This window comes from Pieris rapae, chromosome 18, assembly GCF_905147795.1.
Source record: "Pieris rapae chromosome 18, ilPieRapa1.1, whole genome shotgun sequence".
NCBI lineage: Eukaryota > Metazoa > Arthropoda > Insecta > Lepidoptera > Pieridae > Pieris > Pieris rapae.
Window position 1 is genome coordinate 5,648,490 of NC_059526.1, and position 16,212 is coordinate 5,664,701.

At 34.0% G+C, this 16,212-nt stretch overlaps 1 protein-coding gene across 2 annotated transcripts in view; it reads left to right on the plus strand.

The window, feature by feature from the left end:
• LOC110994522 (roundabout homolog 2) overlaps positions 1-13,311 on the plus strand; it is a 53,142-nt gene extending 39,831 nt beyond the window's left edge. For both annotated transcript variants that reach the window (XM_022261201.2, XM_022261200.2), the window contains exons 3-11: positions 5,293-5,619; positions 6,091-6,244; positions 7,082-7,212; positions 7,642-7,914; positions 8,201-9,502; positions 9,753-10,086; positions 10,335-10,507; positions 11,101-11,447; positions 11,894-13,311. In XM_022261201.2, coding sequence (XP_022116893.2) covers positions 5,293-5,619; positions 6,091-6,244; positions 7,082-7,212; positions 7,642-7,914; positions 8,201-9,502; positions 9,753-10,086; positions 10,335-10,507; positions 11,101-11,447; positions 11,894-12,460 — 3,608 coding nt within the window. In that variant the 3' untranslated portion in view covers positions 12,461-13,311. The remainder of the gene's footprint in view (positions 1-5,292; positions 5,620-6,090; positions 6,245-7,081; positions 7,213-7,641; positions 7,915-8,200; positions 9,503-9,752; positions 10,087-10,334; positions 10,508-11,100; positions 11,448-11,893) is intronic.
• The last annotated feature ends 2,901 nt before the right edge of the window (positions 13,312-16,212 follow it).

The window sequence follows — 16,212 nt, forward strand, 5'->3', positions numbered from 1 at the left end:
ACGGAAGTAGGGACAATAGAGCTGTCGGTAAATTATAGGTTTGTGAATTTTAAATGGGTTGATTTTTATCGGTATTACGCTGTATATAGACGTCACTAAACAGTATAATCATTTGAGACGATCAGTTAGTTTTTTGTTTGTGCCTCGGTTCGATCAGATAGCTTTCATTTCGCAAACTACAGCCTTTTATCTGTAAGCCGATATATCTTATTAATGGTGACGGAAGCAAATAAAACAACGCTTTGGGAGCGGCTACCGCTTCTGCCATCCATTTTCCTACACATGTATTTTGTCTTACGCAATAATTCCATTTGTTCTGTGTCTTTAAATCACACACATATATTAGATAGAGATGTTATATCGTAAAAATATTAGAAAAACGTTAAAATATTATCAACGTGTATACTGTTTACATATATAACAGCATTTTTAATTTATTAGTTTTGATAAATATTTCATAGAAATTCAAAGTGAGAAATCATTTATTCGTATAGGTAACACAAAGTATACTTATGATCTTCGATCAAGAAATACATATTAAATGATTTCTAATTTTACTTTAAATGCCAGTTCTCAAATCAAGGGCGTAGAATGGAAGAGAAGAACTCGCCACTCTCCGCCACTCTTTTTTAGTTTTGTTTTACACGTTTGTAAGGAGCTACAACCATTACACCAAGTTCCACAAGATATCTTAAGTAGTAAATAGTAATAATATAAATTAAAAACAAGGATTTGTCTTAGATCGTCAAATATCCTCTATCAGCACGAGGCATGACGAAATAGGAGCACACACTCACATTATCTTGGGAAGAACACGCAAATACATAGTTGAAATAGCTAACATCACCGTATACACGAATTGTAATAGAAAATTCTATTCAGGAAAAAAATCAAGCATATGATGAACATTTTAATCTTACCAGGATCTTCTACTGGCTAGCATAAAGATAAGTACTTCCGATGTCAAAGATATATGTCAGTATCTGTCATTGATACTAGGCTGTTATTTCATCTGTCCACGTAAACAAACACACAAGAAATGTCTCAACTGGTCCTTTCTTCAGCCGCTTTTATAAATTGTAACGTCGATTTTATAATTTCGCATATGGACATAGAATAAAAATGTTCGTCTTATTGCTTCGGAGTAAGGTTCAAAATGTTGTTCGTTCGTTAGCCCCAATTTCAGGTACAAATCGGTTGTGAAAGATGACACTGCAACAACAATCCGTGACGTACATTAGGAGGTCTTAGTAGACAAACATTGAAACACGAAATTCATATTAATGTAATCCGTCCATCCGTTCAGGCGGCTAATTTTTACCACGTGTGCATCTGTTTTTGTGTTGTAAAACATAAGTGCTATTTCATTAACCGTATCGTTTAGAGATTTTTTGTTGTATTATTAATAAAAACGGCGTCGCATTTAGAACAAATATACTCAAAACTATTATAAAAATATTTGTAAGCTGGATACATTTTGATGATTTTTTGTTATCAAAGGTTTTTTACAACTGAATTTCGTAGTGAAACTCTTGAGGGAATTTTTTTTAACGTCACGAAGATGTGCAGCGTTTTTGTCGAATAAAAGGAAGAGAGCAATTGAGACCGATTGAGAGAGAGTGAGATAGGAAGATCGAGAAAAAATACAGGCTTTTGGTTAATGTATATTTAGTAGTTACATATTAGAACTTTACATAGAAATTCTGTCGCATAACGTCTTGAGCAGTAAACGCAGATTTTTCAATTTTTATTATCATTAGCACATATACAGTGTATAAACAGTGTGAATATAGATATACTTATACATGGACTGATCATATACTGGTAGATGATCAACAACTACTTGTATCTTAGTAATAATTAATTTACAAAGAAGTTTCACTTCCGACATGAGTACTTTGTACTTTTTATACACAAATGGTAAATGGTTTTGACGTCACTCATAGAATGTATAGACTATTGGACTGGGTTCAACTTCCTGATTCACATTTGCAGCTAATTCACTATATTAACACAGCCATAAAAGCTTCGAACTATTATTAACGAATATTATTCGATAATAATAGCAAATGTTCAGAAAATCGCGTAATGATTCAGAGTCATGTTGCAAAGGGGTCAAATTTGAACACGTGTTCAAAATTCGAAAAATCATGATTGCCTCCTCAGGGAGCCAATCACGATCATTAGAATTAGATATTAGCGAACAACTATCGTGTTTCTTAGGGTGACACACTTCAATATTCAAGGGAAATACTAGTTGATTAAATTCAAGACATTTTAATAATGAAAACTGTATTTCACAGTTTACTCTCTTATTTATAGTTCCATATTTGAATTACATACCTAAACTGATGTGGTATATGATTTAGTATATTTTGTTTTGGACTTACAGTTGGTAATGCAGTTGTTATAGAGCTTATAAGAAGTTTCTATATACGAGAGTACAAATATAACATAGGATAATTTTTTACTAAAAACACAAAGATGTTTTTAGAGAAATCAGCGTTTCAAAGATTACCTAAATCTCCTTTTTGATAATTAATTTATCTTCTCCCTCGTAATTAGCTACTACTTATATTATATATTAATTGTGAGTCGATTAACCTTTAGAAGAGCTTCTATATATCTACATATTACTATTTACATTCTTTCTTTAGATTTTGTTTCATTTAATTTTAGTTATAGTTGCATGTTATTTTGAGTTTCTTTTTGTTAATTAATTATGCACATCTTGTACATTTCCCTCTGTAGGCGTTTCTTTTTTTATTGTTCCATATTAGGGTTGCCTGGAAGAAATAGCTTGTTAAGGATAAGGCCGCCCTTTTCCTAATAACTAATTTAATCTACTTATTTTTTTTTATCTGTATAATTATGTATATTATTGTACGAACTATAAATAAATAAATTAGTATATAAATGTGTTTAAAATCAGGTACTCATATATACCTTAAGAACTTTCCTGCTTATTCAACTTTAGAATAGTCTGTCGAACAGTTGAGTTATGTAAATGTTAAAAGTTCGTGTTTATATTAGAAAAAAAGTCCATTGGTGCACAGTCGGGGATCGAACCTACCACCTCAGGTATGAGAGTCGCACGTTGAAGCCACTAGGCCAACACTGATCTTCAATTAATTCGATAACTGCTGTTTGATAACATAAGCAATAATAACTACAGTAACAATAGTTTTGTTACTGTAGGATCAAAGAACTGTCTAACGATATCCGTTCGTAGCATCTACGAATTTGTGATACGTTGCAAATGATACAGTTTTAGAATCAAAGGAAATGGTTTTTAAAGCATCTGTTAACCTGATTTACGATTAATCGTGAAACTTAAAAGTAAACTAACAAAGTTGCCCCGGTCTGATGCGAAAGCCGTGTTTGTGTTTTTTTTTCTTTTACGCGTGTCAACATGTGCAAGATTATAAATTAAAGGGACGCGACGCACCCTCGCAGTTTTTTTGCATTTTTGAACAATAGACCGTAACTATGCGCGTGCGATGAAATCCCTTCGCTTTTTTTAGATTGCATTTCGTATCAATCTTAATGAAACATAAGACTCGCGTGAAAATAAATTATGTGCTGCGCAAGTTAATTGTAATTTATGCTATGACCGTTAAATATTAGCAAATAAATTACCTTCCTTCATTACGCTGTGAAGTACTCGCCGTGTTTGCTTAGTGAACTGGAGCACCGTTTTGGATTTTTTTTTAAATTAATTCAACAGTTTCATGTATTCGAAGGCTTTAAACGTTCTAAATGCATATTATGTAGTATAGAGAACATGGCTATAGTCACTGAGAAAAAAATAGCCTAATTCGAATTTCAAATTTACTTCTATTTAAGTTCAGATTGAACGTAAAATATAAAACGCGTGTATTGAAACAACGGATAGGGTTATTTTTGAATTTGGAACGGAAGTCAACCGAATTGCCTAATCTATCGTTTACTTTTTTAACTTCCTTACTATATAAGACACGGATATTCCTCCTATATCCGATAATCGATGGAGTTCAAACGCGCAACTAAGCAATAAAGCGGTTTTATGTGCGATAAAGTATTGAGATCAACATAAACAATATTTTATGTCCTGCGTTTCGCTAAGTCTTATTTTTATCTCGTCTACATTGCTATCACAGACATGTCTCTTTTACGAGTTTAACGCGGAATTTATTACTTGAAACTGAAATATTTTAATTCATAGTTAAACATAGTTGATTAAGTGTGAATAAAATTATATAATTACGTACTAAAAAAATACTATTTGTTTTACTGTATATAGTTACATGAATAAAACGTAAACTTAGCCGTAATTTTTATTTTAGCTGGCGACGGCTGTAATTTAAAATATTAAACTCCATAAATATTATAATGGATTTAAATTTAAATCCGCTAAAGTCTAAATAGGTCAGTATATCAAACAAGTCACCAGGGAAACCAGTAAAAATCGAAAGATAACATCGAATGGAGATTCAATTATAGATTAGCCCTTGCAACGCACCGCATTCACAATGTTGGGACATGAGAATAAATAAACACAATTATTTTGCACAATAGTCTTCATACATCGAGAACCAATTTTTAAGAGAAATCGTGTATTTTTTGCGATCGATTTTTCTGTTAATAATGCCCGTGGGCAACAATAGACATACATCAATTCGAGTGTCAAAAACTAACATCTGCGCATACGAGAGGGTCCAGCGTTCGGGGGTCCCGAGCAGGCCTATGTTTACGCTTCATTATTATTGTGCGATGTTTTAAGAGTAGCTATAAGCGACACGCTCCTCTATTATTTATGGTAAAGAAAATGTGCCATTGTTACTTTTTGAATTGCCTCTAGGTTTCAAGTTACGTGTAGGTAACGGGGCGAAACGGAAAATTCACAAGTGAATAAAGTATTCTGCGTCAATTTATATACTAAAAAATACATTATAATTTGTATAAATGATGATTATTTAATTGAAATATAATTTAAAATTATTTATTTTATTTATTCACATTTCGTTGCACTTTTAACAACTCAAAACATAAAAATTACAAGGGATGTAACAGCCGGCCTTATCGCTAATAAGCGATTTCTACCATCCAACCCTAGTAAGAAAAGAACTAAAAATATAATAAAATTATGAGTGCAAGAAGTGTATAACCAAAATATGTTATATAAAAAAATATAAATAATTATTGACGGTAACAAGAATCTTTCGTTAAAGTACATATAACATTAAGACACATTCTTCAAAGTATTGAGCCGATCTTATGTTACTTTCGTACTATATGCTAATATTTCTACAGGTTCAGTAAATGGAGGCATAAATGACGAGTACCCGAGTGGGGAAGCTCCCTACATAATAGAACAGCCACTGGATGTGACGGTGGCCAGACACCAACCAGCGACTCTAAATTGCCGAGCCGGGGGCTCTCCATCACCGATCATACGCTGGTACAAGGCTGGCGTTCTTGTGGTCTCAGACACCCATAGAAGCTTGTTGCCGGCTGGGGGGCTGTTTTTCCTCAGAGCAACCCATGGCCGGGCACACTCAGATGCCGGAGTATACTGGTGTGAGGCCACAAATGCTTATGGAACAGCCAGAAGTCGAAATGCGACATTGCACGTAGCTGGTGAGAACCATTTATTAATATTATCTTATTTAAATATACGGATAGTAACTTACTTAATCGAATAATAATGTAACGGCTTTATTTATAATCGTCAATATAAAAAAAAGACAGATATACATTTACTATATTTGATTTGAGATTTGATTTGATATGATTTATAAGTTCCCAAATTATTGGCGTTGAGCGTTTGATACGAACTGGTAAAGATCTCTTCGACAATATTTTTGTGTACAAGATAATTGTAATAATTTGTCTTACGATTTGACGTTAAAAATTCTACTTATTAAGTAATTGTTTAATTACTTGTAAAACCTTTTAGAAATAAATGTTTTACATAGCTTAAAGACATCTTTACTTCGTAATTGGCACATTTATTTATATATAAGACACATTATGTAAATTTTATCATATCTAAGTTATTCTTAATGTAAATGAGAAATTGCGTTTAATAACTGATAATATTATTTTTAGTCCTCCGAGAAGAATTTCGTCTTGAGCCAGTAACTACTCAGACAGCTCAGGGTGAGACAGTTATATTGGAGTGTTTACCACCGCGAGGCTCACCAGAACCAACCGTATATTGGAAGAAAAATGGACAAATATTACATTTCGATGGTGATTCTAGGTAATTAAATTGCTTATTTACGCATAATGTTTAAAAGCAATCATAACAATACCGTATGTACAATTTTCTTAAACTACATAGTAATAATAAAAATAATTCACATTAAATAAAAGTACCTTTAACACTGGCAAAATAACTTGGGCCGTAGGCCCAAGAGTCTCTACTCCAAAGGGTACAAAATTTGAGAAAAGACTCTTATAATATTTGCTTATTATATGTTTTTTAATACGAAAATATCTAAAAATTTATTACCTTTTTCTAGTATAAGGTTTTCAAATATCAGTAAATTTATTTATACACTACAAATTTTCGTTAAGTACAGATTTGTTTACAAGTCTTTGAAATGAAAATAGCGATTGCGCAAAGTATCATTATATCAAGGGTAGTTTTAAAGAGCTCTTAGTTGCTAATGGGTTGTTGGAAATGCGATAGTGTTGTGTTTTAATTTCCCGAAAAGCACTACAATATGCGACGCCATGTTTACAAATGAAAATCAATAGACAATCGCTTTAACTTATTCAATTTGCTGTCTATGAATTTTTATCGAGTAACGCAAGATTGCATCTCAAGGCGTACGTATATTGGAGCATAAAAATAATTAACATGGGGTGGGTACATCAAAGTTATAAAGAAGGGGATAACTGAAGAGCTCGACAAGCAATCAAGCAAAAATCTGAATAGTTCTGACTCACAGAACCCTTATTAAATGTTAATTTTCTATTGAATAATTCCGCCCTATATTTGAATGACTTTGTTACTATGTACTTTTGTTTGGAGTAATGAAAAATTTATTTCTTTTCTCTCTGGAACTCATTATAATAATGTGCTTTTGTCTAGAATGCATTTGGTTGATGGAGGTAGCCTAGTTATACAAGATGCTAGGCAGACAGATAGTGGACGATACCAATGTATTGCAAGAAATGCAGCCGGTACTAGGGAATCAGCTACTGCAACACTCAGAGTGCATAGTAAGTATATAAAAAATATTTCAATAGTATAATTTTGGATAAAAACGTTAAATTACTTTTCAATTGGTTTCTATTCTTCGTTATCTACTTATCTAGTGCGTTGTTTATTTATGAAAAATTAAAATCACATTGGGTTTTTTTTTATTTGCAATTATATTCATTAATCTTAAAATCCCTGTTATATTGTGAATGACTTCAATATTAAATAGATAATCCATGTACATAACCAAAACAACTGTCAATTGTCATATTCCGAAACAAATGCCTGTCAATTGCGTTGCCTGGAAGAGATCGCTTGTTAGCGATAAGGCCGCCCGTTGCTTCCCTTGTAATTTATATATATATTGTGTTATTTGTGTTTCTTTCTAGCAACGAAGTGTAAATAAATAAATAAAAATAAATTGTCATAATGAATTTCCAATTGCGCAGTTAAGCCATATTTGATGACGGGGCCCGAAGACGTCGTCGCTCAAACTGGCGGGAGCGTGACGTTTCAGTGTCTGGTGGGTGGCGACCCCTTACCTGACGTATTGTGGCGTCGAACGGCGGGAGGGGGGAATATGCCACTCGGGCGCGTCAAACTACTGGATGACAGGAGCCTCAGGCTTGACGGTGTTCTGTTGACGGACGAGGGGGAGTACACTTGTGAGGCTGACAATACAGTCGGCGCAGTTAGCGCCAGCGGTTATTTAACTGTGTATGGTGAGTGCATCATAATTACTTTATAATTTTTCTGCCAGTGTAAAATGTTATATGCATATTATGGGTGTGCGGGTAATTGGTTGTAGAATGATTTCAAATAGCCGTAATACAAATTCTTAATGAACTTTATGAAGTTTACAATCTAACGTCGTACTTACCAAATATATACTATGTTTTATTAAAATTGGTATTTGCAGCAGTGTAATCATAAAAGTCGGGATTTATAAGGATTTCAATTTATTAAATAAAAATTAAGCAATAATAATGATTGTCTTATTCTTTTTAGATCCACCAACAATAACTTTAAAACCCAACTCAGTTATCGTTGAAAGTGGCTCAAGTGCAACCTTCACCTGTAGCGCTACGGGTAAACCAGAGCCAACAATATTCTGGAGTCTCGAAGGAAATAGGTCAATTATATTCCCAGGCACGTCCCGGGGTAAATATAACGCATCGCCCGTCATAGACGGCGTCACAACATTGACAATAAACGGAACAAATAAAAATGATAGCGGCAATACGATAGTTTGTTCAGCGGTCAACTTCGCCGGTAGTTCACTAGTTAGAGGAAAACTAACTGTGACGTCAGACGACGACCGGCCACCTCCAATCATAACAAACGGCCCCTCTAACCAAACTTTACCTATAGGGTCAATGGCCGTTTTCCCCTGCTCCGCTATAGGCACACCTGAACCTATAATAGCCTGGTACTTTGAAGGAGATGCACTAATACAAAATCGTAGAAGAAATATTTCCAATGATGGCACATTAGTGCTAAAAGATATGGACAGAAGTGATAGCGGGACTTATACATGTGTTGCATCATCACCTCACGGTAAATATGTATGGAGTGGAGTACTCACGGTGGACAATCCTAAAAATCCAAACATAAATTTCTTTAGAGCCGCCGATATTTCTGCTTTACCGGGACCTCCAACTAAACCGCATATCTATAACGTTACCAATAATAGTGTAACAATATCATGGAATCAGAATAACAAAATTGGGTCATCCTCCATACTTGGATATCAGGTTGAAGTGTTCTCTAGAGAAACGCTGTCGGGAAGCAATACACCGCGAAATTCGAGAGGCTGGGTAATAGTAGCTAAGAAAGTACACCAAACTCACTATGTAGTTAAATCATTAATACCGGGTATAACATACATGTTTATTGTGAGAGCAGAAAACTCGCATGGATTGTCAAGTCCAAGCACGGTCTCAGATTCGATTACCGTCGGCGAAGATTCGTGGAATGGCTTCTCAAATAACACAGAGTACAGGAAAAATATTATGACAGACAGTATAGTGGAACTCATTGAGGCGACGCCAATCGATGCAACAACAATAAAACTTATGTGGAAAATATTAAATTTCTTCTATTTAGAGGGATTATTTATATACTTTAGACCTCTAGACAATACGACGACCGAGTACGATATGAAGACTATTTTGCATTCCAACGACGTGTCTGGATATGAAATAACGTCTCTCCGAAAATATATGAGATATGAATTTTTCCTTGTGCCATTCTATAAGAAATTTGAGGGGAAACCTTCCAATTCAAAAATAACACAGACGCTGGACGATGGTAAATATTTCATTATTTATTCAGAGTCACGAAGTTATTCATAATGCTTCCTTAGTACGAATAAATATATTCGGATTAAAAAAAAATTAAATTTAATTAGTCTGTACATGACATCACTTTAATAGTCTAATAGACCCAGTGACTTAACACTTCGTTGCATGCTAAATAATTAAATAAACAAATGACAACATACATACAATTATAATACAGCGATGTGCTTATTGAGTTTCATTACCTTTAAAATTTTCAGTACCCGACGGACCACCTACGAACATTGAAATGTTTATCGTAAACATGACCACAGTTCATTTAAAATGGCAGCCACCGGAATATCACTTACAAAATGGCATCATTACTGGTTACAATGTTGTCGTTAATTGGCTGGATATACCGGCAAATAAGTCAATGATTGCAATCAACACCACTGTTCAACAAGCTACTAGTCTCATAATGACAAATTTAACCTCCGGCGTGAGCTACTCCGTTCAAATTGCAGCGGAAAATATAATAGGCTTAGGCCCCTTTTGCCAAAAAGTGTATCTTAATATTGACACAAGGTCGATAGGACTGGATCCATTGTCGAGGTAAGTTTAACTTCGTCAGAAATGCTTTATTTAAGATTAGCTTTTTAAAGGTCAAGACATATTTCAATTGTCATAGTCAATACATTTTTGTGCACTATTTAAAGACATGTGTTTAATTGCTTTTATTAAACGTAAATATGGCATATAATTATGTTACCAATTGACAGTATATACTTACATGAAAAAGTCCAATAATAAAGGTGTAAACGTGTTGTTTGTTGTAAGCTAAAACTTTAATTTTATTACAGATACCCAAACAATGGCGAAGTATCTATCGTAGCAGGGGATTTCGTACTCGAGTCATGGTTTTATTTTTTAATTGGCGCTATTGTACTATTCAAAGTCATAATGATCGCTGGGATTATTTACATACGGAAAAACAATATTTTTGCTAAAAAATCCGCGCTACCCAACATTTATGGTGAGTCAAAAAACAACAATGATTTAAAATACGCGTATAGAAACAAAGGTTAGAAAGCTTATCGCTGTTTGCATTTCCCTAGGATCAGAATTTCAAAATTAAAAACATTCCTCGGGGTGGCAAGGGTGCGAGCGTTTGTTTGATGGAGGCTTTGCCATGCGAGGAGGGCTAGATTACTTTCGAGTTGAAAGGTAGTAGGAGCCCTCTCTAGCGCAGTATCTCTTTCACTTTACATTTAGACACAAAGGAATGATACAAATCCAAATCAACGCCGCAAATGAAATGTTTTGTTCTGCCTAATTGAGGAACTTATATCGTTTAAATCAACATAATGATCATAACTTATGAACTACTGAAAAGTTATGTATTTAATTCATATAAAAATATTATATAAGTTTTCGACCGTTGATACGTAGTTGTCCTATCTTGGACTGTCAACATGGATTGAATAACGTCTTTTTCAAGACAAACATTGGTGTCTCAAAGTATTATAACTCATTAGAATTTTTGTTTTATTTCCCATGATTTCATAATTAAACCATTAAAACTTATTACTAAATAATTGACGACACTAATGGTAACTTTTGTTTTAGATTCGAATGGAACAAGTTTAGTGACACAAATGAACATAAAAGCGGCCGTATCTTTGTCACATCCATTAAGTAGTTGTTATAACAAAAACACTGTCACCAAAACTGAATCATTACTGTGGATGGAAAATCAACCTGGGTTGTGTATGTCAACGAATCATTCAAATCAAAGTAAGGAGAAGACTAACTCTGATTATGACAAGGTTGCTCATCCTCTGCCTGAATATGCAGAGGTGACAGCATCCAGGGTGAATGGGAACGAGTGGAATACGAGCAAAACTGCCACGTCTCCTGCCGCGTATGCATCAGTCACCCTAGTTGCTAACACCAGACAATGCGTCAGTTCCTTGGTAAGAAAACAACACATACACAACAACAAACTCTAGAATAATTAATTAAAGCATAAATTAATAAATAAATATATAGGTAAATCTAATGGTATGGTAGATACTAAAAAATACTCTTATTTATAATAATACTAGCTGAACCGCAAATGTGTTGGAAATAAAAATATATTGCAATTATATATACGTTTATTATGCGTATATTTACGAAAGAAATTAACAAAAATGTAGCGTTATATGTATTTAAGTATTATATATACATATATAGTAGAAATATGTAAAACGATTTGTGGTTTCAATATTTTATAACATTTGCCTCAATATTTTATTGTATTATGATACAAAATCTAAACAAACACATTTTACTGTAATAGGCTAATACGCTATACATTATAAATATTTCGATATATGGAAATGAAGTTTTAAATCATTTAACATTGGTTTTTCTACAGGGTTGGTTTCCGCCGGTTGGAAAAAACGTAGATAGCTTCGACGCTCGTTACGGTCCCGATGAAGAGTTATATCCAGCTAGCAATGGAGGCTACTACAACAGAAACGTGTACAGCGAAAAATATTTCCAAGGCCATCCGAACGTATTAAAATTCTACGACATTCCATCGCTTGAGAAAACACAAAAGGCCCAATTGAGATACAATCAAAGCCTCGAAGACAGGAAAAGTGATAAAAATACAACCGAAGTTACACAATCATTAATTGGAAGAACTTACGGGGTGAATTCCAGAAAGAATTCTGAATCAGAATCGACGTACCGCGCTTTCGGCGTGGAGGAATCTGACGATGAAAACTATGATGAGAACGGAGGCTACGATGAGCTCCAATCGATGCCACAGAAGCGCCCGAAGCACCAATACGAAAGGCCTAACTTCGACAACGACGGGTCACGGACGCTCGCAAGATTTACGTCATTTAGACACGCACAGAACACGGCGAATGGAACTCAACCGTCACTGGCACCTTCTGTTCCGACTTCACATCCACGCGATTCAGTGACGCGGTAGTATCACGCTTTGCCGGTTTTCGGCGATTTGTGCCAAACGGACGTTTAACCGACGTGAAATCAGTGAAATGTTTCGTCCTAGGGGTAAGATTTATTGTCGAAACTTAGCACTAATCCAGTATTTTTTTTAATATACGGGAGTCACTAAACATTCTAGACTACTTACCCTGAGTGTATGTGTCGGTTTTCGTGAAGAACTATAGTGAGAAAGTTACATATAAAGACTGTTTAATTTATGGCCTAAGTTTAATTTGCGGCACTAATTTATAAAGACTTTCGTAAATTTTATGAAACTAACTAGTCTATTGTTATGTATCGATGTATAAATGTAAATATGTATATAATATATAGACGTTTATTGGACTAATGGGGATTGATTTATGTCCGTCTGTATATCAATAAACGAATTTTAAACCATATATCATTAGATTAGTATTGTTAGACACTGGAAGATTAACGCTTGGCAATAATTTGAAATATAAAGCTAGTGTATACTATATAGTCATGGATAATGTAGTTGCAGAACGTTCACAACACTGTAGCTAAATTAGAGTAGCATGAGTACTCTGTAACTTCCAATAGATAGATTTTTATACATAGTTTGTGCGTCGTAGCGCTGATGTCACAATTTTGAGATCGCACGGTACAATAACTCGACATTAAAGTCGGTATGGCTAGAGCCATTGGAAGTTTCAGAATACCGACGCAGGGAGTGGCTAGCCTAAAAAAGATTAGTGGGTTTATAAACTGTAGTGAAGTGTACCAACTGGGAGTTCTAACATTAAAATTCACATAAGAAATTTTGTTGGAGATTATAACTTAATAGCTATGTATTGAAGCTACAAAATCCTAATGTTATAATTAATTAAATAATCTAGAGTCAAGATTGGGTACTCTGTTTAGGATTTGAAACTTAAATGTATAAAGCACAAATTGAACTAGGCTTTAGTTTTGTTAGATAGTGATTTTATTTAATGTGCCATAAGTAAGATTTCCTAACAAAGATTCGAGTTGTGAAATAAAATTCAAATGAAGCTTCTACATGAGATAAATCTACGTAAGTTAATGTGATATGAGTTATATAATCACTTGTTATGACAACAATTAGCACGATTTGTATTGCATATCATATTTAGGGATTAAATTTAGGCTTCTTAACGAGTAAAGTGTCAAAATTGTCATCGATTACTTTGTCAGAATTTTAAGCGTGCATACTGCATATGAATTATAGAAATATGTATCAAGAGGCACATGTATCTTATTAGTAATTAATAGTTATTAACACAACGTTATACTGTCAATAGTTTTATTCAGACAGTTGTGTTATTGTGTTATTCTAAACCACAGAACCATTTAAATGAATGTTCGCTAAGGTATCTACGTACGTGAACTCAATTAAAAGTAGGTATATTATTATATAATAAAACTTTACATAGTTTTATTCGGCCTCACAATTTCTTCAAAACCATATACCCAAAACTCTTGTAGTTCCTAATCACTTAAATGTCAAAAATGTTATTAAGCAGTATAACAACACAAAGTTAAATTAAATCGGCACTAAAATAGCTTTCAAGTATGTATCATTTGTAAATTATTTTCTAAAGAACATTTTATTTAATTTATATTATTCCTGTATAGAAACTGAGAAGTGTATTTTACTAAATTAATTTTATGGTACACGTATTATTTGTAAAGGCCTTTGCTTGTAACGGAATTATCTTAACTACGACCTAAATCTATTTTAATTTTGTAATAACGGTCTATACAAACCTATTTTTTAATAAAATGATTTAATTACTAAATCCACTTTTATTTGTCCATCAACCATATTCGCCTGCTGATAAAGTCTTTTTCATCAGGCATTCCCTTTTTCGACGTAAAGTACATTAAAAGCTTGGACTGAATAATACATTGAATTATTTATCAACTGAGCACAGACTGCGGGAATAAATGAAATCAATGTAACTATTGTCAACAATTTCAATTAAGGCAATTCATAAAGCAAATCTCCACACGGCACCCGTCGTAAGTACATTATTGCCCGAGTATTTAGCATCGGGTTGTGGTCCAGCCGCTTGTCTGTGACTCCACGATAACGGCATATACCCCGCATTGCATGCATATATATGCCGAATGTATATGCCATTTTGTCTTCCCCTGATTTCACAGTTCGGACATTCGATGCGAAACGTACGAATGTTTTAACACGTTCGAATTTTAAAATAAAATGCTAGTGCGATAAAATTCATTCGAATATGTGAAATACAAGTTTTTCTCTTACGCCCCAGTTACGAGTGAGGCCACGGTCGCCTCGGGTATCATTTTAATTTTCCGCCGGCATGGAATTTTCATACGAACAAAATGAACCATCAATTTTAATGAGCTTTAAAGCTAACTGATCAACGGTCTCAGTGGTGCGCCGTATGCTAGTATGTGGAAATTTTTCTTCCGTTGATATAATTACGAGTTAAGTCTTATTAACGGCGGTATTCTTATACCAATATTTAGTAATTAAAAAGGGTTTAATAATACCACTCTCATAACGTAAGACGCAGTGTTTTTGCATTTCCCAACTTTGGTATCGTGTGATCCAATTCTGTTCACATTTACTTTGCATGTATCTATTTTTTGTATTTATTTCGAGTCTTACAATTACATATAATACAACATAGACGAGATTAAGGGTCAAGTGACTTTTCGGCGACTACATATATAATATTTGCTTGATATAAGTATGTCAAAACCATGTCTTTCATTATAAACGGTTACATAGTAATTTCTATAATAAAGCCACTTGCCAATCAGGAATTCAAATATTGAAGTGCTAATAAGTTAACAACTTTTTAAAACTTACCTCTGCGAGTGACGGTCCGTAGGGAAATAATTCAATTAAGAATTAATTGCTTGATTAAGTTGCGTCCGCGTGGGTGTTTTGTACCGTCCAAATACAATTTTGAAGGTGTGGCGTTTTACTAAATTGTCATAATATTATCATTCTCGACAGGCGAACTTTTTTCAATGATTTGTAATAATACAATTTAAATATCAATTCAAAATCATTTATTCATTTAGGTAACATAATATACACTTATAAACGTCAATACAGAAATACATATTAAATACTTCTAATTTTACATTTACTGCCTTCAAGTCAAGGGCGTAGAACGGACGAGAAAAAATTGCAATAAACTCTTTGCCACTCTTTTTGTAAAACAACTTTGCAAAATGTTTTAAGGAGCTGCAACCATTACACCATGTTCCACATGATATCTTAAAGTTATCAATAATTAATTAATAATGAAAATAAAATTCAAAGATTTGTCCTCTATCAGTAAGAGGCATGGTGAAATAGGAACACGCACTTACATTCTAGTGAGAAAAACACGCAAATACATAGTCGAAATAACTAACATCACCGCATACACCAATTCAATACCTGATAGGTCTTGAATTAGTCACCATACACCCAATACTAAAAAACTATTTCCAACACCGCCCACCGTTAGAACACCAGCTAATCTGATGATCAGTAATACCGCCGCCCAAGGTCACTCTCAATTTCAGATGGCTCGCGAGTGCAATGCTGGCCTTTTAAGAATTGCTACGCTCTTTTCTTGAAGCAACTTAAGTCGAATTGGTTTTGTAATAGGTACTTCAGTTGGCAGCTATGTGGAACCACATAGATTTAAACTCCTTTATATCCGTAGCGATGGTATCTATGGGTTCGCGTACAAAACTCATTATTGTGATGCA